The 24790-nt window shown below is 41.3% G+C and overlaps 1 protein-coding gene across 5 annotated transcripts in view; it reads right to left on the bottom strand.

Moving 5' to 3' along the window:
- Positions 1 to 24790, bottom strand: part of spock1 (SPARC (osteonectin), cwcv and kazal like domains proteoglycan 1) — a 399300-nt gene that overhangs the window by 71756 nt on the left and 302754 nt on the right. For all 5 annotated transcript variants that reach the window (XM_017703782.2, XM_037542778.1, XM_037542779.1 and 2 more), the window contains 2 exons: positions 22583 to 22697; positions 9742 to 9874 (listed from right to left, as the gene is read on the bottom strand). In XM_017703782.2, the coding sequence (XP_017559271.1) occupies positions 9742 to 9874; positions 22583 to 22697 (248 nt within the window). The remainder of the gene's footprint in view (positions 1 to 9741; positions 9875 to 22582; positions 22698 to 24790) is intronic.

Genomic DNA, 24790 nt, shown 5'->3' with positions numbered 1-24790 from the left:
ATTTATAACCAATCAGAATGTTTCATGATGCCTTATAATGTGGCAAAAAGTGACAATATAACTGGCACATCAAACCACTGACACACTTTGTCTCTGTGCTCTCTCATTTTGGACAAACTTGGTGACCTATCCGACTGTTGATTTGCAGCATAGTAAGCGTTCGTGTCATGCCCAGAGTCTCACCGACAAGTAGATTATTTGCTTTAAGAACAAAATTGGGCTGCTTTAGGGCTCAGAAGTGGCCTATAACTCTGCATATACTTTTTCTACTTGCATCTCAACCTGCAAGATGTTTAGCAACACACCCCCAAAGAAGCCAGCAGTTAGCGAAGGAAGCAATTGGGCTCATTAACATAAATGGTGCATGGCTAGCGTGAGTTTTGAAAATTTACAAATAAAATCTAAAAATGCAAACTCTACTCTAAAACAAGCAAACGTATTTCTTCCTAATATGTTACAATCAGCAAATAAACAGTAGGTGGGCATTAAATTGTGCAGAAGTGTGTTCACTGCAGAGGATGTGTAACTTATTATCACCTAGAAAATCAACAAAACGCCATTCGACCGAGGGTGCCCAAACTTTTGTATATGACTGCAAGCAGAAGAGGAGACAGTTAATGATGACTGGAATGTGATGTGTTATCTGTGTTAACAAGATGTTTAAAAAACATCAGAAGTGCAAACTGGATTGTAAATAGAATTCACAATGTATAATTATATTATATATAATTATATTAGCATGTATAATAATATAATTATATTTAAACAGTACAGAGAAAGGGCAATAATAACTGTATATGTATAATAATGTAGGGAGAAGGCAGGACTGCTGGCTTTATTACAGTAGTTTGTCTAGGAACAGCCGCGTGTCTCTGTGCGATTTTGCAGCAGAAACACACGCTGTCATGCTCACAGCATGTTGTGACAGCTGTATGAAAGGCTTAGAGGAGCACAGTGATAGCTGTCAATGCAGATCTCTCCTGCCTCGCTGACATATTCAATTTTCTCATGCAGACAGACACACACACACACACACACACACACACACACACACTCACACACACACACACACACACACACATATACAGACTAAAACATTTGTGACACATTCAATTTCACAGTGTCCAGTCTAAACTCATCCATCTTCATTACAACGCAGCACTCACTGGGCTAATGTATACTAATTAAACTGTTCAAACATGCTCAAAAACACACAATACAAGCCTCAATATTGGCACACAGAAAAACAGACATTATATTAATATATATACATATGTGTGTATACATAAACATAAGGAAATCAGATATTTCTCCAAATAAATTCAATTTGGTGGGATTGGAGGCAAACGGCATGCGTGGCCATTCTAAGTTGATTACAGCGTGACAGGTACATTCACAGCACACACACACACACACACACACACACACACACACACACACACACACACACAGCGTGACTGAAAGAGAGATAAAAAACAGCAAATAAATGAGCATACAGAGGGAAACACTTAAGAGGATAATGTTATAAATATGGAGAGAGAAAAAGACAGACAGAAAGAGAGAGAGAGAGAGAGAGAGAGAGACAGAGAAACTGAGAAAGTGAGAAAGACAACTAGAAAGAAAGACAATCGGAGAAAAGCAGAGGGAGAGAGAGACAGAAAGGGAGAGACAAGTAAAAAGTAAAAAAGACAGAAAGAGAGACGGAGAGAAAGAAGTAGATAGAGAAAGAGTAAGAAAACAGAAAAAGATAAAAGCACTGAAAAGAGGGAGGGAGAGAAAGCAAAAGAGAAAGAAACAGGGAAGAAAGAAAGAGGGAAAAAATAAAGAGAGCAAAAAAGTGAGACAGAAGGAAATGAAGAAAGAAAGAAAAGCAAGAAAGACAGAGAGCAAGAGAGCCTCAGAAAAAGAGAGACAGAGAGAGAGAGAGAGAGAGAGAGAGAGAGAGAGAGAGAGACTGTATGTATGTGTCTGTGTGTGTGTAGCAGTATTAGTAGATCAATTACACAAACCGAATATAGTTAAGCTCCACAAGCATGAACAGCAGTCAGCGCTGCTGTGGAGAAAAGAAAAGAACACCAAATTCTGCTACACCGAACACCCTCGCCTGCCTTTATCCCTCTAAACCTCATTTCTTTTCTCTATCACTCACTTCCTTTCATCCTTCATTCCCACAACTGGATCCAGCATGCAGCAGCACCCTGATGAGACCTGGCACATGCTCTCTCTCTCTCTCTCTCTCTCTCTCTCTAACCCACCCTCCTCTCCTACTTGCAGATAATTTACATGGTGAATTAAAGCACACCTGCTCGATTTCATGAGAGAAGAGAGGAGATTAAAAACCAGTGGCTGTGTGATAACCAGTGCTTTGGTGTGACTGTATGAATAAAGTGCTGTTGACACATGTTAAATGTTTTAACACTGAAAGGGCTAATGTATTTATTTTTGGTTACTGAGGATAAAGTTTAGGGTAAAATTCTTAGTTACATACACTGCTCAAAAAAATAACGGGAACACTCAAATAACACATCCTAGATCTGAATGAATGAAATATTCTCAGTGAATACTTTGTTCTGTACAAAGTTGAATGTGCTGACAACAAAATCACACAAAAATAATCAATGGAAATCAAATTTATTAACCAATGGAGGCCTGGATTTGGAGTCACACACACAATTACAGTAGAAAAACACACTACAGGCTGATCCAACTTTGATTTAATGTCCTTAAAATAAGTCAAAATGAGGCTCAGTATTGTGTGTGGCCTCCACATGACCTGCCTGTATGACCTCCCTACAACGCCTTGGCATGCTCCTGATGAGGTGGCTGATGGTCTCCTGAGGGATCTCCTCCCAGACCTGGACTAAAGCATCCGCCAACTCCTGGACAGTCTGTGGTGCAATGTGGCGTTGGTGGATGGAGCGAGACATGATGTCCCAGATGTGCTCAATCGGATTCAGGTCTGGGGAACGGGCGGGCCAGTCCATAGCTTCAATGCCTTCATCTTGCAGGAACTGCTGACACACTCCAGCCACATGAGGTCTAGCATTGTCCTGCATTAGGAGGAACCCAGGGGCAACCGCACCAGCATATGGTCTCACAAGGGGTCTGAGGATCTCATCTCAGTACCTAATGGCAGTCAGGCTACCTCTGGCGAACACATGGAGGGCTGAAATGCCACCCGACACCATTGCTGACCCACTGCCAAACGGGTCATGCTGAAGGATGTTGCAGGCAGCAGATCGCTCTCCACGGCGTCTCCAGACTCTGACACGTCTGTCACATGTGCTCAGTGTGAACCTGCTTTCATCTGTGAAGAGCACAGGGCGCCAGTGGCGAATTTGCCAATCCTGGTGTTCTCTGGCAAATGCCAAGCGTCCTGCACGGTGTTGGGCTGTGAGCACAACCCCCATCTGTGGACGTCGGGCCCTCATACCATCCTCATGGAGTCGGTTTCTAACCGTTTGTGCAGACACATGCACATTTGTGGCCTGCTGGAGGTCATTCTGCAGGGCTCTGGCAGTGCTCCTCCTGTTCCTCCTTGCACAAAGGTGGAGGTAGCGGTCCTGCTGCTGGGTTGTTGCCCTCCTACGGACTCCTCCACGTCTCCTGGTGTACTGGCCTGTCTCCTGGTAGTGCCTCCAGCATCTGGACACTACGCTGACAGACACAGCAAACCTTCTTGCCACAGCTCGCATTGATGTGCCATCCTGTTACTGAGAAGTGATCTGTGGTCCCCACCTGCAGAACCACTCCTTTATTGAGTATGTCTTTGCCAATAATTTCCACCTGTTGTCTATTCCATTTGCACAACAGCATGTGAAATTGATTGTCAACCAGTGTTGCTTCCTAAGTGGACAGTTTGATTTCACAGAAGTTTGATTTACTTGGAGTTATATTGTGTTGTTTAAGTGTTCCCTTTATTTTTTTGAGCAGTGTATATTTAGACATGTATTTACATACAGTACTGTACAAAAGTCAGAGCCCCCCCTTAATTTCTTACATTTCCTGTCAAAATGGCCATAAAGTATAACTTTTTCAACATTAGCACAATAACACAAAAGCCTCTGAGGTGTATTTACACTCATCTTGTATTTGTTATATTGTTGTATTGCAATATTCAAGTTTTTCTTTATATTTTTTATCTGTCATTTTTATGTAAAGTCAGATTCTCTGTTAGTGTGTGTGTGCTCTGTTGAGGGCCTCACTTGCCCCCCCTCAAGAGAGGGACTCGAATGTATAGAACAGTGTTTGCCGGGGCGTATCTGATTGCATTAGAATAAGCCTTTCCAGATGTTTTCTTATGTACGTGTGGACATTCATCATATAAACCAGAGCCAACTCGGACATTGAGAAGAGATCCCACATTGGCCTTGGGGACTCTCACAGGGCTTTAACACTTTAACACATCTTATTCATTTGAAATAAAGTTGTTCATGTTTAAATCCAGATAGTGTCTACAGAGCACTCCGCCTTTCGTCTCCCCACCTACACAACTGAGAATAAACAACACCTCAATGACTAAAATATATTATATGTTTATTCAGTATTTACTGTGTCCACCCTGTGCCTTCCATTCTTTGAGGAGACTAGCTTTCAGTTTTTCAAAGAAATCTGTAGGGATATTTTTTTCCATACTGGCTGCAGTTTCTGCTTCTCACGATCTGAATAATCTCAAACACATGCAATAATGTTGAGGTCTGGACTCAAGAATGGGCAAAGACACTTGTGGATTTTTCATATCTGAAACAAGAGTAGAGGTTGATTTTCTTCTTTCTCTCAAAGATGAAAGCTTTATCAGGCTTGGTCACCAGCCTTGCTCCTGGAGATTGACTTTCCTATAGAGTTTAACTGATCCCTAACTGACCCCAACTGACCTATTTAATAATTGTCTTCAGCAGTCCTTTATTAGCTGAATGAGGCATGTTAGCTCCAGTTTGGAGGTGAAATGTACTGGAAAGTAGATCTCCAGTAGGAGGCAGAGGTGTGGACTCATATTCGAATTTGCAATCCCACCTTAAGGTGTGTAAGATTTAGGGGGATCTTTTAGCAGAAATAGAATATAGTATTCAAAAGCATGATTTTAATAATTTATACTCACCCGTAACTATGAATCATTATGCTTTTGTTTGCTTAGAATGAGCCCTTCATATGTACATAGAATAAAATACTCTTTCAAAATGTTTCTACAGCAGTAGAAACAAAGTAATAGACAGATCAGGGGCGTCAACCTTACCCACTAAAAGGCCCATTTTAAAAATCTGGGGGCCAATTTCTTTTGTTTTTACTTAACATTTTGCCATGACCCAAAATGGCCATTGTTTATTTGAAATATTCATAGCATTTATAATATACTCAAAGTTAATTTTAAAGAAATTAATAAACCAGGAGGTAGGTTTTTTAAAACTGCATATTTTCTGGAACACCATCTTTTCTTTTTGTGTAACCGCAAGCCCGTATTTTAACCACATTATATTCCAGTGCTTGATGGGAATAGTAGTGCAGCTTATGGTAAAACTTGCTAATATTAATAGAAAATTAAAATAATTTAACAGGCCGAATAGGATTGTGTCATGGGCCTGACTTGGCCCATGGGCCTCTAGATAGTGTCCTTAGCATTTTTAGGTAGAAGCAGCTGTGTTGTGAGAAGTTTGAGAACCCAATTTTTGATAAATGCAGCATCATCGTATCACATCCTAGCACAACAAAAAAGCAAAAGAGGGTATATCATCGTCATCAAAGAAGCGAAAACATGAAGAAGCAAAACAAAATCACAACAGGTGATGGCAGAAAACCTAACAGCCACCATAGGTTCTACTACACACTTGGAAAGGGAGGGATGAGCAAGGAGTATTCAGTTGCTTGCAATCTGCAACATCACCGCTGGACGCCACTACACACCCCACCTTTAAACGGTGGAGCAGTTACATTCCGGCAATTAACTGCTGGGTCATTTAAAATGTGCACAAGACACCAAATTCAGTATACATTCACCATCACGCTGCTGTCTTTTCTGTAAACCTTGTTCAGTTCGGCCAATTGTACAAACAGTAAATATATATATTTTAATACTATGCTCCCTAAAGTATTGTGATGTGTGTGTGTGTGTGTGTGTGTGTGTGTGTGTGTGTGTGTGTGTGTGTGTGTGTGTGTATGCGTTTTAACAGTAGAGTTGTGCATGTGTTTATTTGGACTGATTGAGGGAAATGTGTGTGTATATTGATTGACTAAATGGTAGCAGCAGGTGCCCCTCCATTCCTCTGTGTTTATTCCCTGCAGGACTATAACCAGTCTGCAGCAAAGGTGACAGAGAGATGGAGGGAGCGATAATTGGAGAGGCGAGAGACGGATGGAAAGAGGGATAGAGGGAGAGCGAGAGAGGGAAGGAAAAGCGCACAAACTCTGGAATCCAATAGCGACAGCGGACACAGTTCATCTACCCGATCATCCATCACCAATGACTGAACAATTTACACACACACACCCACACACACACACACACACACACACACACACACACACACAGCTACAGAATCAATGGGGGGGCGGGGTGGCAGGTGTTAAAGTTTGATTGTGGGTTTAGGCTGCTGATTCACATCTCAAGAGTTCAAAGTTGAAGCTCAAGTGTCCTGCTTTTACTAATACACTGAATGACCTGAACTCACTTGCTTTTCACTTCACAACCATGCAAACACACCTACGCACACAGGCAGACACGCAGACACACACACACACACACACACACACACACACACAAACACTAGCACACACATACACACTGTAGCCTGTCTCTGAATCTGACAGTTCAAGGACTCCCGCTGTTAAATAAATGTTTGACTCATAGTCAGCTATGCACTGCTGGATCAAACGATTTTCTGTGCTGTAATTACTACAAATAAAGAAACCAGACTGAGCCCAGTCTTGCATCTGCAAATTTCTCACACATGTTTGGTCCAAGGTGACTTTTCTTGGTCTTGTGTAACGCCTTCTTAAACCCTGTTCGAGCTGGATTAGTTCTACCTGTGGAGGTACTATAATTGAAGTGATTACTGACAAAATCCGTGATTTTAATCCACTATGAATCTGCAATGTCTGTAGTTTTTACAAGTCTGAGATTACTAACTCCAGACTGAATGACCTTCTATAATTAGCTGAACTCAGAACTGCTTGAGAAACAGTAATCCTGTTCAAATTCACTTCATACTAATGCGATAGCAAAACCTGATAACACTCATGAACAAGTGTTGGGTTGTTATTGTTACTGATTGTGGCACCGTCATACATCTGGGTTAACAGTGGCAATGTGGGGACTTACACAGATACTTTATCGCATATGAGTTACGACTCGAATCCTGACAAATTACATAACACAATCTCCTCTGCTAAAACTAATCCATACTGAATCATGTCTTACCAGAATGCTTCAGGAATCAATTGAATGTTAAGTTGGTGGTAACTTTGGCAACTTTCCAATCTAAGAAGTGTTTTGCACATGAGTAAAGATGATAGTGAAGATGATGATGATAGTAATTTTAATTATAATGTAGATGACCATCATTTTGAAGATAATGTTGATTGTGCTGCTGATAGTAATTTTGGCAATGGTGATAGTTATGACGATGATGGCAGTAATTATTATGATGGTTATGATTACAATAATGGCATATAGTCATAATAAGGCTGGTACCTATCATTTTGAAGATAATATTGATCACGCTGCTGTTAATAGTCCAAAACGCCGCAGCTAGGGTCCTCACTAATAGTCCTCACTAATAGTCCAAAACGCCGCAGCTAGGGTCCTCACTAAAACTAGAAAATTTGAGCATATCAGTCCAGTGCTATCATCACTTCATTGGCTACCTATTAAATTCTGTATTGATTATAAAATCCTTTTACTGACTTATAAAGCCCTACATGGTCTTGCTCCTGAATACCTGCAAGACCTTATTTCTCATTATGAGCCATCACGACCACTCAGATCCCAGAGCGCTGGCTTATTAATAGTCCCCAGAATTCAGAAGGTTTCAGCTGGGGGAAGAGCTTTTTCTTATAAAGCCCCCAAACTCTGGAATGATCTTCCAGAAACTGTTCGGGACTCAGACACAGTCTCAATCTTTAAGACTAGGCTGAAAACACACTTGTTCAGTTTAGCTTTTGGTAGGTAATGTTCCCCCTTAGATAAAGGCAGCAGATCCAGGGGTCCATGGACACAGGGAATTATAGTAAACTGAGACGCTGGTGCTGTCGTCCCGCTGCTCGCACGCGGTCACTCAAGTTTGTGGACGGTGGAGTGGAGGGATGCCGAACTGTTTCAGAGTGCTGCCGTGTCTGTGTGTCCTTCTGGTTCTCTCCTTTTAGTTAAGCTGTCATAGTCAGATCTGCCGGAGTCATTAGCCACACTCTGTAAATGTTTACATTCCCTGTTTATGTACAAACGGATAGAACAAAACTAATTCCATTTACCTGCTTTCTTTCCGAGTATACAATCACCCATATGTCCGGCTGGACACTGAAGGACGACTGACTGCCGAGCCCTCCTGCTACCCATTTCAGACCAGCTGCCCACGCCCCAGCTACCACCACCTACCTTGGATGAGCTGCCCACCCTACGCTGATGTTCTCATAGATTCCTAGATATTCCTAATATCAATATTACTGCTGTTAATATTAGTAGTATAATCACTTGTAGGTAGTTTGACCAGAGGAGGATGGGTCCCCCCTGGTGAGCCTGGTTCCTCCCAAGGTTTCTTCCTCAGTTCTGAGGGAGTTTTTCCTTGCCACTGTTGCCCCTGGCTTGCCCACTGGGGGGTTTCTGTACATTCTTACAGTACTGTTGAAACTTTGTCTTTTCTGAAATTCTGTAAAGCTGCTTTGTGACAACATCCGTTGTAAAAAGCGCTATACAAATAAATTTGATTTGATGATTTGATTTATAATTTTGAGGATGATGAAGATGATTATGATAGTTATTTTGATGAAGACTGAAGTAATTGAGATAATGGAAATGACCATATTCAGTAATTAAGTGACCCTTATTAGTCCCACAACGGGGAAATTTCACCTCCGCATTTAACCCATCCGTGAAGTGAAACACCACATACACACTAGTGAGCACACACACACTAGGGGGCAGTGAGCACACTTGCCCGGAGCGGTGGGCAGCCCAATCTGCAGCGCCCAGGGAGCAGTTGGGGGTTAGGTGTCTTGCTCAAGGACACCTCAGTCATGTGCTGTTGGCTCCGGGGATCGAACCGGCGACCTTCCGGTCACGACTGCCCCAACATATGATGATAATGATAATGATAATGACCATAATGATGATGATAGTGGTGGTGGTGATTATTATGATGGTGATGATTATGATGGTGGTAATGGTGACAATAATGTTAATGGTGGTTGTGATGATGATGATAATGATGTTGTTGTTGGTGATTATTATGATATAACGACAATGGTAATGATTATAATGATGATGCTTGTAATGACTATGGAAGTAATGATGATGGTGATTGTTGTGACGATTATGGTAATGATGGTGTTGTTGGGGATAGTGGTGATAATGATGTTGTTAATGATGATAAAGGTGATGGTGGTGTTGGTGATAGTGGTGATAATGATGATATTGATGATGATATGGTTGTAATGGTGATAAAAGTAATGACAATGGGATGGATAATTATGATGACACTGATCATTATGATGCTGATGAAGATGATGATGACAACAGTGGAAAGATAAACTTACTTTTGTGGCATATGTATGTCCATCTGAGCCGCAGACTGGGTTAGGATGAACAACAGGACATGGCCTACATTTCCCGTGAGTCATTGCTCCAACCCAGTGCTTATGGGGAAGACTACCTTTCCTTGGCTTAACACTGAAAAAAATGAGAGAGAGAGAGATTTTATCATAAAACATGTCTTTATTTCTTTACTTTATGATAGAGCATGGCTTATCTAACTGGGAGTAACTCGCTCTCTCCCTGTGAGACCGCTACTCCAGCAAACGGAGAGAGAGAGATAAAACCAGGACAGTGTGACACCTGTTCATTCCCAGAATACGAATCACTTGTGAACAAAGGAAGCCTCACACACACAGACACTCCTGTGCAGATATATGAGGGGTAGTGGCACTGTTTGCATGTGATTGCCAGAGAGGTGTGACACAAACACTGTAATAACAGATTAGAAATGCCAGCTTATTGTGTGTGAGAGCTGCACTAGTCGAGCAGTGAAACAGTGGTCTAATGTTGGGTCAGTGAAGAGCTAACAGACTGAGCTGGATAGGTATGTGTTTGTGTGTGTGTGTGTGTACATGTTCTTTTGTTCTTTGTGCATTACAATGTTAAATAATTGTGTGTCTTGGGGAGGTGTCTGCTTATATATTGTGCGTGTAGAGCACTTGAGAAACTTGTGAAAATGAGTGTGAGTGATCATTCAGTTTTTCTGCAAGCTGATTAATCTTGCAAGTGCAATTTCTGCATGTATTGCTAAAGAATTTGCTTCATTTTATCACCCTAATGTGACCATCAGAAATTATCTTCATCTTCATCATCGTCGTTGACCGCTGAATCCAGATAGGGTCGTGGTAGCAGTTGGGAGAGCAGAGAATCCCAGCTGGGCCTGTCCCCCGCAACTTCCTCCAGCTCATTCCCAGGGACCTTGGAGATGTAATCCCTCCAGCAGGTCCTAGGACGACCCTGGGGCCTTATCCCAGTAGGCCGTGCCTGGTACACCCCCACTGGGAGGCGTTCAGGGGGTATCTGAATTAATGCAGAGGAGTAGCGGCTCTACTACGAGCTCCTCCCGGATGGCAGAGCTGCTCACCCTATCAAATAGTGTGTAGCCCGCCACCCTGCGAAGAAAGCTAATTTCTGCCGCTTGTATTCGCGATCTTAGTCTTTCGGTCATTACCCACAGCTCATGACCATATGTAAGGGTCGGGATGTAGACCGACCGGTAAACAGAGAGCTTTGCCTTATGGCTCAGCTCCCTCTCACCACTACAGTTCAGTACAGTGACCGCATTACTGCTGCCGCCTGCCCTAGCCTGCAGCCAATCTCACGATCCCTCTCCCCATCACTCCTTAAACTCCTCCACCTGGGACAAGTCCTTTCCCCTTACCTGGAGTCGGCAAGCCATCCTTTTTTGGGCTAAGACCATGGACTCAGATTTCGAGGTGCTGATCCACATACCAACCGCTTCACACTTAGCTGCAAACCGCTTCAGTGAGTGCTTGAGGCAACCATGTGATTCAGCCAAAAGAACAACATCGTCTGTAAACAGCAGACGTCACCCTCCGGCCTACACACATAATGCCCTCCTGACCTTGACTACGCCTTGACACCCTGTCCATGAATATCATGAACAGGAGTGGAGACAGGGCACAACCCTGCTGGAGCCCACCGCTAATACTGAAATACTTAATGCTGAGTATACGAACACAGCTCGCATTCTTGGAGTACAGAGATCGAATGGCCCGGAAGAGTAGCCCCGGTACCCCATACTCCTGGAGGACCTCCCACAAGATATCTCAGGGAACCCAGTTATAAGCCTTCTCCAAATCCACAAAACACATGTAGACTGGGTTGGCAAACTCCCAAGCCCCCTCAACAATCTGTGAGAGGGTGAAAAGCTGATCCATTGTTCCACGGCCAGGACGGAATCTGCATTGTTCCTCTTCAATCTGAGGTTCAACTATCGGTCGCAGTCTCCTTTCCAGCACCTTGGCATAGACTTTCCCAGGGAGGCTGAGCAGTGTGATACCCTGATAGTTGGCACACACCCTCCAGTCCCCTTTTTTAAAAATGGGGACCACCACCCCGGTCTGCCAGTCCAAGGGTACTGTTCCTGAGGTCCATGCAATATTGCAGAGGTGCGTCAGCCACGACAGCCCCACAATATCCAGAACCTTAAGCATCTCCAGATGAATCTTATCCACCCTCGGTGCCTTGCCACTGAAGAGCTTGCCAACTACCTCAATGACCTCCACCAGAGAAATGGAGCTTGACATGCCAGAGGCCTCCAGTCCTGACTCCTGTGAGGGAGGCATGTCTCCCGGATTAAGGAGTTAAGGAGTGGGCACAGCCACCCTGACCACTCCTGAGTTGCTGGACAGTTGTGCAGAACCTCCTCAAAGCCAACTGAAAGTCTTTTTCCATGGCTTCGCCAAACTCCTCCCATGTCCTGGTATTTTGCTCCTGCCACTGTTATGGCTGTCACCTTTTTCACCTGTCGATACCTCTCTGCTGAGTCAGGAGTCCTTTGGGTCATCCAGTCCCTAAAGGCCTCTTTCTTCAGCTTAACGGCCTCTCTCATCACTGGTGTCCACCGGGGGGTTCTTGGGTTACTGCCCCGACAGGCACCCACAAGCTTTCAGCCACAGCTATGCCTAGCAGCTTCCACAATGGAGGTTTTGAACAGGGTCCATTCAGACTCCATGTCCCCTACCTCCTCCGGGACATGAGAAAAGCTCTCTCGGAGGTGGGAGTTGAAATCATTCTGAACAGGGGCCTCCGACAGTCGTTTCCAGCACACCCTCATTATTTGCTTGGGCCTACCAGATCTAATCATCAGTTTTCCTTGCCATTATCCAACTCACCACTAGATGGTGATCAGTTGACAGCTCTGCACCTCTCTTTACCCAAGTATCCAGAACATACAGTCCCATGTCAGATGAAACGACAACAAAGTCAATCATTGACCTCTGACCCAAGGAGCTCTGGTACCATGTACACTTATTAACATCCTTGTGTTTAAACTTGGTGTTTGTTATGGACAATCCATGCCTGGCACAGAAGTCCAATAACAGTTCACCATTCAGGTTTAGATTGGGCAGGCTGTTCTTCCCAATCACGCCTCTCCAGGTCTCCCAGTCATTGCCAACATAAGCATCGAAGTTCCCAGTAAGACTATGGAGACTGTAGGCAGGACACTTTCCAGAACCAAGAAGGCTGAATAATCTGAACTGTTGTTTGGTGCATAAGTGCATAAGTTTTCCTCTCTGCGATTTTAATTCGCATTGAGGCGACCCTCTCGTCCACCGGCACAAACTCCAACTGCATGGCCGCCAGCCGGGGACTCATGAGTATCCTCACTCCCACCCGGCACCTCTCGCCCTGTGCAACCCCTGAGTAGGTGAGGGACCAACCCCATCAAGAAGTTTGGTTCCAGAGCCAGCACTGTGGGTGGAGGTGAGCCCAACTACATCTAGTTGGTACCTCTCAACCTCCCGCACAAGCTCCTGCTCCAGTGAGGTTACATTTCACGTGCCAAGAGCCAGTTTCTGCCACAAGGGCCTAGGCCGCCAAGGGCCTCCTGCAATCTCCCACTGCCTGTGCAGCACTGCAGCACTCCCCCATGTACCACCTTGTGGTGGTGGGCCCACATGGTCTCTTACATTATCTTGGATATGTCTAATATTTCTTATAAGACTGCTGTAAGAATATTTTAGTTGGTCTACTTCTAGACATGTTGTACTTGTTTTAAGTTATTTTATCTGGTGAAATGAATAAAAGCCTATGTCTTTGGATACAATTGCAAATATTAAATAAATTGCAAATGACAAATATTAGATATATTGAATACATTTAAGATTATTTCATGAGACATCATTTTTTTGCAGTGCACAATCAAAATAAACCCATGAGAAAAAAAAGTAAGCAAACTCCTAAGGATTACACACTTAAAAGCTATTAAGTAACTCTTGCATAACTTTTAAAGATGTAATGCATGTACTTCAGAAACCTTTTTCAATCCAGCTCAGTCACAGTTCGCAAAGCACACATCTGCTTGCAGTTGTGTGTTTCCCGTTGGACTGACAAAAACCAGCTGCACTGAAATGCATACAAGACGCTGTGTAGCAAATAAGAATAGAAAAAATGATAGTTGTGGTCATACAATAATGATATGATTCAACTGTACACTAGTTTCTATGCAAGGACTCACTTTTCACTGTGGTTCACTGAACTGCTTGGTAGTAGAAATTGATAAAACATGGATTTTATGTCAGCTTTTCTTTTTCTTTCTTTTTTTAGAGGAAGACATTGTCTTTTGTGTGTGTCCATATGCATGAGTTGTTTTTTTATGCCCCATATGTTTCAAAATCTGTGCTGTTAATATGTTTTCCAATATACATTATATGGCCAAAAGTATGTGGAGACCTGACCATCACACCTATATGGGTATGCTGGACATCCCACTCCAAAACGATGGGCACTGACATGGAGTTGGCCCAACCTTGCATCTGTACCAGCCTGCACTGTTATGTGAAAGCCTATTTCATCAAAAGAGCATTTGTGAGGTCTGGCAATGATGGTGGATGAGAAGGCCTGGCTCACAATCAATGTTCCAGTTCATCCCAGATGAAGTGTGTTCAGAGAGCTTGAGGTCAAGGCTCTGAGCAGAGCACTGGAGTTCGTCCACATCAAACTCATCAAACCACTTCATTATGGGCCTTGCTTTGTGCACAGAAGCACAGTCATGCAGGGACAAAACATGGCCTTTCCCAAACTGCTGCCACTTCTTTCATAAGATTTAATATGAAAACAGTGCCATTCTTATGGTGTGGTAGCCTATTCAGGGGCACAGCATTCACAGGTCTATCCAATCACATGGGAAAATAATATGAACCCCTTAAAATCCCAGGCTTATTACATACAAAGGCTTATTATTCAGGAACTACAGGGACTTCAATGCAAACTGGTTGAGCTATTCTGAGGTAAGAAGTGTGTGAAAAACTTCTGAGCTTGCCAACAGACCCTGGCCTTTCAAGGGGTTGAGCCGCATTGTTTTAAGATAAAGACGTTTGATTTGTTTTATGTCAATGCTGTCACTGTGACATGGCCAATGAAATCATTATACTTTAAGCTATGCTCTGCTAATTTTCTTAGCCCTCCATCGACTGCTCAGCAACTGTTGCTATCCACATTTGCCTCAAGCCTACAATTCACTGTCACGTTCATAACTAGCATGAGAACAATGTGTTGTCAGGAGTTTCAGAAGCGTTTAACTAGATTCAATGGGGAAACAGCAACGAGATTACACAATCAACAGTAACCGGTTCTCAGCTGACCTCAGAAGCTGTGGTTTGGCCATAGACTTACCTTCCCAAAGTATTTATCTCTGTCTGAGACACTATGCTAGGAACTCTGCTTCTTGGAATGTAATGTTACAGGTATGCAGCACACATACTGTAGTGACGAACAGGCAATATTTTACACATGACATGCTTCAGCACATGACAGCTGTGCTCTTTGAGTGACTGACCTCTTCAATATAATCCATTCTATCGCCAATGTTTGTCTGTAGAGCTTGCATGGCTCTGGGCTTGATTTTATAAATGAGTTAGCAATAGGTGTGACTGAAACACCTAAATTCATAAATTAGGAGAGGTGTCCATAAATTTTTGGTCATGTAGTGTGACCGCATAGGCCTGATGTTGTAGTTGATGAAAAGCATAAAAAAGTGTGTCTGGTAGAAGTATGCTGTTGCTTTGACTCATCTATGGAAGAAATCTACTGTATGGATATTCTAAAATACCAGCCACAAGCACAAATAATCAATGGCTACAACTGCACTCATCTTGTACTTATATTTGAAAGCCTTGGTTATGTCCATTGATTGGTTGTTAAAGGGTTTCAAAATCTTTTTTATTGAAAAGTTTAAAAAAAAGAAAGCAAAACAGCTTGCAAAACATTGTTCCATAACCTCAATAATGGGAAGTTGGTACATTTGGAGGAAAAGGTGCTTTATTTGTCGTTTCTCTACTGCAAGGTAGTGTACCCACTGCTGACTTTGTGCATGCATTGATAACTACTACTTTAGACAAGATTTTATAATGTGTTTTAAATTGTAGACCTGAACAAGGGCATTAAATGTCTATGTGTGTGTGCAGTAGCAGCAAAGGAAATAAAGTTAGAGTTTGGGATGGACTGGTCATCACGTCACTCTCACTCTAAAAACAAGTCCCACCACTTAATAGACTTGACGCTGCTTATGCGTGCGAGTGCTCTCCCATGGGTCCCATCTACTCTAGATACAGCATCAACTGATATACAGTCTGACGGCACCTCAGAGATGTTGAGATGTGTGTGTTTGTGTGTGTGTGTGTGTGTGTGTGTGTGTGTGTGTGTGCGCGCACATGTCTGTTGATGTCTCTCAGAATTGAGTATCTGTACCTGACAGTGGAGTGTGAGTGGATTAAGTAGACCACCACCCACTATCCCTCTGGAGAGACCCCTCTCTTTCTCCATCCCAATCGCACACAAAATTCTGCATGGCTGAGCGAGAGAGAGAGAGAGAGAGAGAGAGAGAGAGAGAAAGAGAGAGAGACTCTTATCTGTGAGAGAATTTTTCTCTGTCTCTTTCTCTTCTGTCTCTGTCCCTCCCTCCCTTTCTCTCTCCCTATCTGTTTCTCTCTCCCTCTCTCCCCTCTACCTCCACCCCCACCCTCGTCTCGTTCCTCTCTTAAGAGCTTTCAGAGAATCATCTCCTCCAGCGCTCGCTAAATTACCACTCGCCTGTCTCTGCCTCTTTGCCAGCTGGCCTGGTAAATAACGGCTGTTTCCATTTCTTTTACTTTACTAGCTGCCTCTTCTTGATTATGAAAAACGAGATATGGAGGATCCTCTTTCCTTTAAAGGGAAATTCTTTCATGATACATAGAAGGTGCAGTCACTTAAAAAAAATAAAATTCAAAAAATTTCATAAAAAAAAAAAAATTCAACAAATATAAATGTCATTCATATGAAACAATGTAACTGTTTTTAGTTTTATAGTACAATATACAATACATCATCATAAGTTTATTGTAACTATAAAATTTTACAGTATTTGATATTTGTTTTCTATGAAATAGTTGCACCCAAATCAGCTGCTTCTGTAGTGTACTAGTCATGTTACTTTGAAAATGAAAAAATAAATAACCATTAACACATTTATTGATCACTGTAATATTATTAAAATGTAATATTATTTTATTTTTTACTGTTTGTCATACATTTTTTTTATAAATGAAAAGTAATTAATGCTTACTCTTCTCCATTAAATAACTGCTGTATCTCAACTGAGAAATTCCAAAGTGTCTCTGTCTCAATATCATTTGGACTTTTGTCTCGGTTTTGTGATAAAGTGTCGGGCATAGTTCACGTGATGCCTCCATCTGAGGTCATTAAAAACTGAACTTTTTTCAATTATCACTGAAACAGAACTTTCAAACAGAATAATGCAGTCATTTCTTTACATGTTTACATAAAATCAGCTGGCTGCCAGTTGAGGATGTGAATAATTCTTTCCAGATGTTCATTTCATCTCAGTTTCCAAAATTCATCTCCTTAGTGCAGTTCAGGGGTCAAATAATGTTGGCATTGCCAGCAAATTCATTGGAAATGGAAACGAAAACTGTGGAGCGAAAATGCTCAGACAAACAGAACAAAGTGCTGTTACAATAATTTTAACTTCCAGGTTATCATGCTTTAAGATTTGTTTGACCTTTTTATATCAGTAATGGTAGGTAAGTTAGCTGTCTGGATAACTCGCTTGATTATGTGTTTGCATTTCAGCTGTGTACATATACTTGGTTGCTAGTTAACAGACATGACAGATGATTGTTGACTTTAGTCAAGAAGATTAAAATTTATTTAACTGAGATAAGATATTGTAAAATATAACAATCTTGCTAAATGAAGATAAGATTTGCTTCTGTATTATAAATTTGTTGAAAAGTTATCTTGACCTGTCAGATCATAACTTAAGACAAAAAGATAGGAAGTGTCTGTAATAAGGCTCCAGAAAAGGTTTTAGAGAATAAGAGACAGAAAATAACCTCACCATCATTTACTTCCACAAGTTACATAGCAGAAGTGAATATATAAATAATCAATATTTACATATATTTGGACTGTAAAAAAATAATATATAGGAAGAATAATGTTAGTACAGTCAACTAAAGTGTGTGGGAAACTGAAACTGAAACTGCAGAGTGGCAACACTTTAATAAACAGTAGGAGGTGCTGTCATTATATTAATAGTCCAAAGCTTAATGCACTTTAGTCTTATTTTTAGCTTTTTTACAACAGCAACAGCAAGAGTAGCTGTAACTTACATTTTAACATTAATTTCAGCTGTGCGTGTTTGGTCACTTGCTAAGAAACAGATATGACAGTTGGCTGTCAACTTCGACTGAGTAGATTAAGATTACTTGAGATAAGATCCTGTAAGATAAGATAAAATTCTGAAACAAATATCAAATTTGCCTCTGGAATATGAATTTGTGAAAAATCTTGACCTGTCAGATCTTAAGACAAAAGGGTTTAAAGTTTCTATAATATGGCGCCTTTTCTCAGTCTTGCTGGATTGCTACATGGCTTTGCTCTTTGACTCAGACTTGATGTGTCCTGGTCTCTTCATGACTTGAACTCACCTTTAATGGTCTGGACTACAACACTACATAAAAGGGTTAGGGTTTGATAAATCAGCACATAGTTTGCATGTGTTGGTTAACTTTAGATAAATGCAAATCAAATATACAACAGAGCCTGCAATACACAGCAAAAGGGGAGGAGCCATCAGTTTGCTGCATTTAACAAATGTGATTTTTATGTCTTTGTCCTTCAGTAACTGCATCTTAATGTGACATTCATATTAAGCTATTTGTGATTTGCCAGTGATTTGATGTATTGGCAAAAGAAAATAAGGAGAAAATGGAGGTCCAGCTCAGTGTGGGAGCATTTGAAGATCAAGAGGTCCCTACTTCAACTCACGGTGCCCCCTGAGTAAAACCTTTACTGCACAGATCTGCCTAATGGACCTTAAGACACTCGGACTATTACCTACTTAAAGGGACCAAATCTCTATGTAAATGAAATGTCAATAGCCGTGCGAAATGGCAAGGAGTGCTGAGTCAAAAATGGCATAGAGTGGGACATTTAAATTTAATTATAGGATCGTACTGCTTTCTGAAGATATGAAAGAACCTAAGAGATATTTAGAATATATTGACCTGGTCTTTAAGCTTTATTAAAAACACTGAAGTCAAACTTAGCAATGTTTGTAGAGGCTATTTTATATTCCTGAACAGTATTGGTACCTGGCACACCATTTTAGTGTAGGCTAGCCAGTGCCAGGCTCTTCTACAACTTTAAGCAGTTCAAAAAAAAGTTTCACTTTATGAATCATAAATAACATAAAATATACCTTATGCAAAAGATATGGCATACTTTCTATGTAATTTTTTCCCCCTGTATGTTAAACTCAAATAAATTAAAATTGTGCATTGAAGGCATCAGGTTAGATTTTGTGGGAGCTTTTTGGACTACATAATTTTATTTTACACATTAATGTCACAAACATGGGTTAAGAAAAGCAGGTCTTGCTTGATGTTTGGGGTCTCAAATACAAAATCAGCATCACACTGATGAAGATATGATGACAATAGTAGATCATTCACTTACATCCTCAGAAGACACAACCAGGTTTTGAGTTTTCTTAGAATTTTTTTTTTACTTTTAATCATCAGATTCATCCACTCAAGGAAGGGGTCCAAAGCACAGCCGACGTTGCATTTTGTTTTTTTGCATGTTGTACGCAATGACACATTTCCACCAGATGTCTCCAAATCCCCAAATCTTATATAGTGCAACTTCAACCTTGTTCCCTGTAGAAGATATGTTACCTTGTTTTCACTTACAAAATCAAATAAACATGTAATTTGACCTGGTGTGTCCAGATTTTTGCATACAACTGTACATATTCATTCACATACTGTATCCTTGTTGAAATTACTGAGATTATTACTGAGGACTAACCCTGCACTGAGCAGCGTATGACGTGCTTTATCTCCGCCACTGTGAAACAGTACGCTTTGTTTTGGTTTCTAGATAACTGTTCCTACTGGAGATGGAATGTCTGTGGTGTTTTGCCACAAATAGATAGTAATCACAAAGACTATTTTCCTCACATGCTGACTGCAGAGACACAGGGATTAAATAAAAATAAGAACAATTGTTCACCTGGATTTTTAATTTTAGCAGGAATGCATCTGATTTGTGCTTGGCATCAAGGAAACCATGGCAACCAATGGTCAGTTGGAATTCAGAAACGTCCACAGGCGATGAGCGATTAGCGATTTGGTGTCAAAAAGTAAAAAGTCACTGCTGATGTGAATGCAAGGTAAGACTTGATTTATGCCCCCTCACCTAAATTGTCTGTCATCTCATTATTGTTAAGTCGTGTTTCTATTCTCTATTTTCCTCTACTCATTGACAGGATAGTTTACTGCATAGTGTTTTGTTTAGTTTATTGTCCCTTTTGATGGTACTTATTGCCTGTTTGTTTTGTTGCCTGCTGTTCTGTGTTAAATATGTTAGCATGGAGGAAAGAACAATATTTTATTTCCCACTCAATACCTGCATGCTGCAAGAAGGGATAACAATAATGAGGACTTTAAAGGTCTAAAGGAAAATGTAAGCAGTAAATAGCACAGCTCAAGTTATAAGTTTTGTAATTTTACAACTTACTCAAGTACTTAGGCAAAGTCTTCAAAGTACAGTAACAAAGTATGACTTCTTGAATTAGCTCAGGATCAAGGTGAGCTAAATTTCTGTTTTAAAATAATCCCGCCTCATCATAAACCCTAAATAATCCATTTCAGTTAGACCCGTGTCCAGGATTGACAAAACTCAAAACACAAAGCGTCATCAACAGGAGCTAAAAGGATCTGCCCTGGATCGTAATAATCGCTGTGATTTATTGAATGGATTATAAGCCTATCTGCATAATCCTCCACCTTTATCATTTATTAATATGTTACTTAGTGAAACTTAATCTTATGTTATTATTCATGCGTTCATTTATCATTTACATGTAAACAGTCTACTTAATTTCTGTCTTTCTCATCGTGTAAATTAATGATAAAAAAGCGATAGTCACACCTCATTTGTTTGCCATTAATGACAGATTAGTGCTCACTTTTGTTGCCATGGCAGGAAACGAGGTACTGGAATGTGTAAATTGTTATTGTGTGCAAGCAGCGTATTTGCTTTATAATGGGGATCAGCATGCCATTATTTCACAGGGAGCAGGATTTGGCTGGGCACCGGTTACTGTGTGCCTGCATATCAAAAGGGCATGTGTAATTATGCCTAATGAACTCCTGAGCCCACTCAAAGGACCACTGCATAATTAATATTTGTTTATCCTAACATGCCACGGGTTGAAGAGGAAGGGGAGGGGTCAAGAATGGCTCAGACATTGTGGCGTCACTGCAGCGACCTCGCAAAAGCCACTGATAGCACCCGCGTATCACAAGAGTGCTTAGAATGTAAAATTATTAGTAAAGTGTAAACAATCAGGACCATTTTTAAACTAAATGATGTCCTGGTAGCTCATTTAGCTTTTAGAAAGAGTTTTAATCATGTTTATAGACTAATTGGCCAGCGCAGATGGCAGTACGGTGGTGATATGCTATTAATGGGAGATTATATGTGGCAGGCTATCCATGATAGAGACAGAGTGCAGAATGAATTCAGCTAATATCATTTCAGCTCTGCCAAAACCACGGCTTCCCCCGTACCACTGAGGACAGTGCATCCGGAGATCATTTTAAACCAGGTGTGCTGGAAATGGGAGAGAGAGAGAGATAGAGCAGGTTGTGCTGGCCAATATATCATCTTTGCCAGCATAAAGTGATTTTTAGCTAACAGGTATTGATAAATAACAACAATGCAGTCAACATTTGCTCTTGGCTTAAGACCAATTTTACAGAGCAGTTCAAAATCTGTGTTGTTAACATTTCAAATAGTGTGTAAGGCTTCCTTTGGTAATTTTCGAAGAAAACAGAACAAAACAGTCTAATTAATACAAGCTACATCATGTTTGTAAGTCATTATGTTACAGCATAACACAAGGCATAGCGGATCAGTTATGTGTTCATTACCTTTATTAGTGCTCACTTAACTATCATCTGATATCATGTACATATGCCGCTGTAAACATGCAAAAGTCTGTAGACACCTACTTATCTATGTTTCATCTGAAATCAAGAGTATTAAGAGGGAGTTTATCTTCCTTTGCTGCAGCAACAGCCTCTACTCTTTTGGAAGGCTTTACACTAGATGCTGGAACATTGTATGTGAGGATTTGATTGCATTCAGCCAAAAGAGCACTAGTGAGGTCAGGTACTGATGTGGGATGATCAGTTCTAAACCACAAACACCTCTCCAACTCATCCCAAAGGTATTTATGAGAGATACGCCAATATCACTTTTTCCCTTCTGATATCTGATACCTGTTCCTTGAGTATACAGATCCTCTATACCCTCTAGTTAAAACTAACACTGGGCTAAGTGACTTTAGGCTCATGTGTAGCTGCTCCAGAGTGTTTCATCCTATTCACAACGCTCTTCTATGGAGATTATACAAGCTGTGTGTGTGTGCAATTGAGTGCCTGTGTCAGAACTGAGTGCATCTTAGCTGAATTTACCTATTGGAAAAGATGTCTGGATACTGTCTGGGCAGGATTTCAAAAATATAATTATATTGCATTTTATGGTACTAATATCATGCAAATATATGTTTGTGTGTCTTACCTGTGCTGTGGGGGTTTGTGATTGGTGCAGATTGCTGTCTGGAGGTCGTGACTCACACACACTTTGTGAGGAGGACAGTGCACCTTCATGCAGGGGTCTTTAGTGATGTCCAAACCTGACAGAGACAGAGAATGAGAAAAAGAGCGCAAGATTACTTTTGATGGTGAATGAATCAGCACTTTCGAAGCAGCTATTATTGGAAAGCCTACATTAATTTAGTATGATGGAAACAAAGACACAATGAGGAAACTGAACATCAGTAAAAGTTCTACTAAACAAAGGAGCATTTTTGTATTCCTTTGCTGAAAATGTACTTCCAGTGAATGATGAATGATGTACTGTCCATCAATAAAATATTTAGGGGGAGAGAGAGAGGGAGAAAGAAAGAGAGAGAAAGAGAGAGAGAGAGGCAGTAGAGCGATATATTGATGGAGAATTTCTCCAGCTTTCCAAGACATGGAGATAAACAATAGAACACATATCTTTCACACACACACACACACACACACAGAAACATCTGACTATGAGAAATAGTATATTGTCTGATCTAGACTTTCTGTACATAAAGAGAGAGAGAGAGAGAGAGAGAGATAGAGGAGGTAAAGAGAGAGACAATGAAAGGGGACAAAGAGAAGAGAGAAAGTGAGAGGAGGGACAGAAGGGATAGACTTAGAAAAAGAGAGGGAAAGAGTGAAAAAGAGCCAAAGAGATAGGGACATGGGAAGAAAGTGAAAGAGAGTGAGAGAAAGAGGGGAGAGAAGAAATAAACAGAAAGAGGGGAGAGGTAAAGAGAGAGACAATGAGAAGGAAAAAGAGAAGACAAAGTGGGGAGAGATAGAAAGAGAGTGAGAGAGCCGGAGAGGGTAAGAGATGAGAGAAAGAAGAGATAGAATGAGAAAAAGAGAGGGAAACAGTGAAAGAGAGGGAGAAGACAAAGAAAAAGGAGAGGGAAAGAGAGAGAGATAGAGATAGAGATAGACATGGGAAAAGAGAGAGAAAGCAGAAGGGGAGAGAGAGAGAGAGAAAGGGGAAGGGAGAGAGAGAAACATTGTGTAAAAAGGAGGCACATCATTTTGGGGGGGAAATGCTGTCTTGTGCTTTTTCACTTTTCCCTCCTCCATTACGTGTGACTTTTTTCCTTTTTATTTTCCCTCCATTTGTTGTTGGTGGCAGGCAGTGGAGAGAGGGAGTGATTTAATGGTCGTGCGAGCGCTGGAGGACGACACCGAAACGTCCTGACTCATCTCTCACAGTCAGACCAGATTAAACGCAAGCCGAGTGTTTTGTGCTGGCTTTGAGTCTTCAGCCTGTCTGTGGCACACAACAAACACACACACACACACACACACGCACATACACGTACACACACGTACACACACGCACATACAACAACACAGAGTCACACTGATCCTTCTTCAGGTTCTTTTTCTCTCTGCACAGGACAGCATGTACTTCACTCACTACACGACCGTGTGTGGGTAGATACAAAGAAGGTAACCCACTGCAAATTACTAATTACTTCTCTCAAACTACAATAAGATTAATTTGCTCATTTCTTTCTGGTAACAAAGTATTATGACTACTAGTATTACTAATTATAATTACTAGTATTACTAATTAATCTTTTAATTACCTTAATTCTAGATTATGCTTCAAAAACCTGAACACATCTGTCCAACCTGAACAAGAGATATGATTATTTTCAGCACCTGATTTAGAAAGAAATAGCCAATAGAGAGCAAACAGCTCAGGCCTGTCACTGTCCCTGCCTTTGAACAGGACACAGACAGCTGTACTTTTTAAAATAATGAGTGGTCGACACTGTTTGAAAACCTTGAAACCAGGTAGTAGAAGCAATTCAAAAACAGCTGGCTCAAAATAAAACACGCACACGCACACACACACACACACACACACACACACACACACACACACACACACACACACACACACACACACACACACACACACTCTCTATATCAGACACACATACACACACACACTCTATATCAGACACTCACACACACGCACGCACTGTCTCTATATCAGACACACACACACGCACGGCACTGTCTCTATATCAGACACACACACACACGCACTGTCTCTATATCAGACAAACACACACGCATGGCACTGTCTCTATATCAGACACACACACACGCACGGCACTGTCTCTATATCAGACACACACACACACACACACAC

Source organism: Pygocentrus nattereri, chromosome 11 (assembly GCF_015220715.1).
Source record: "Pygocentrus nattereri isolate fPygNat1 chromosome 11, fPygNat1.pri, whole genome shotgun sequence".
Classification (NCBI taxonomy): Eukaryota; Metazoa; Chordata; class Actinopteri; order Characiformes; family Serrasalmidae; genus Pygocentrus; species Pygocentrus nattereri.
The sequence above is the reverse complement of the archived record's forward strand: the minus strand, read 5'-3'. Positions and strand labels throughout refer to the sequence as shown.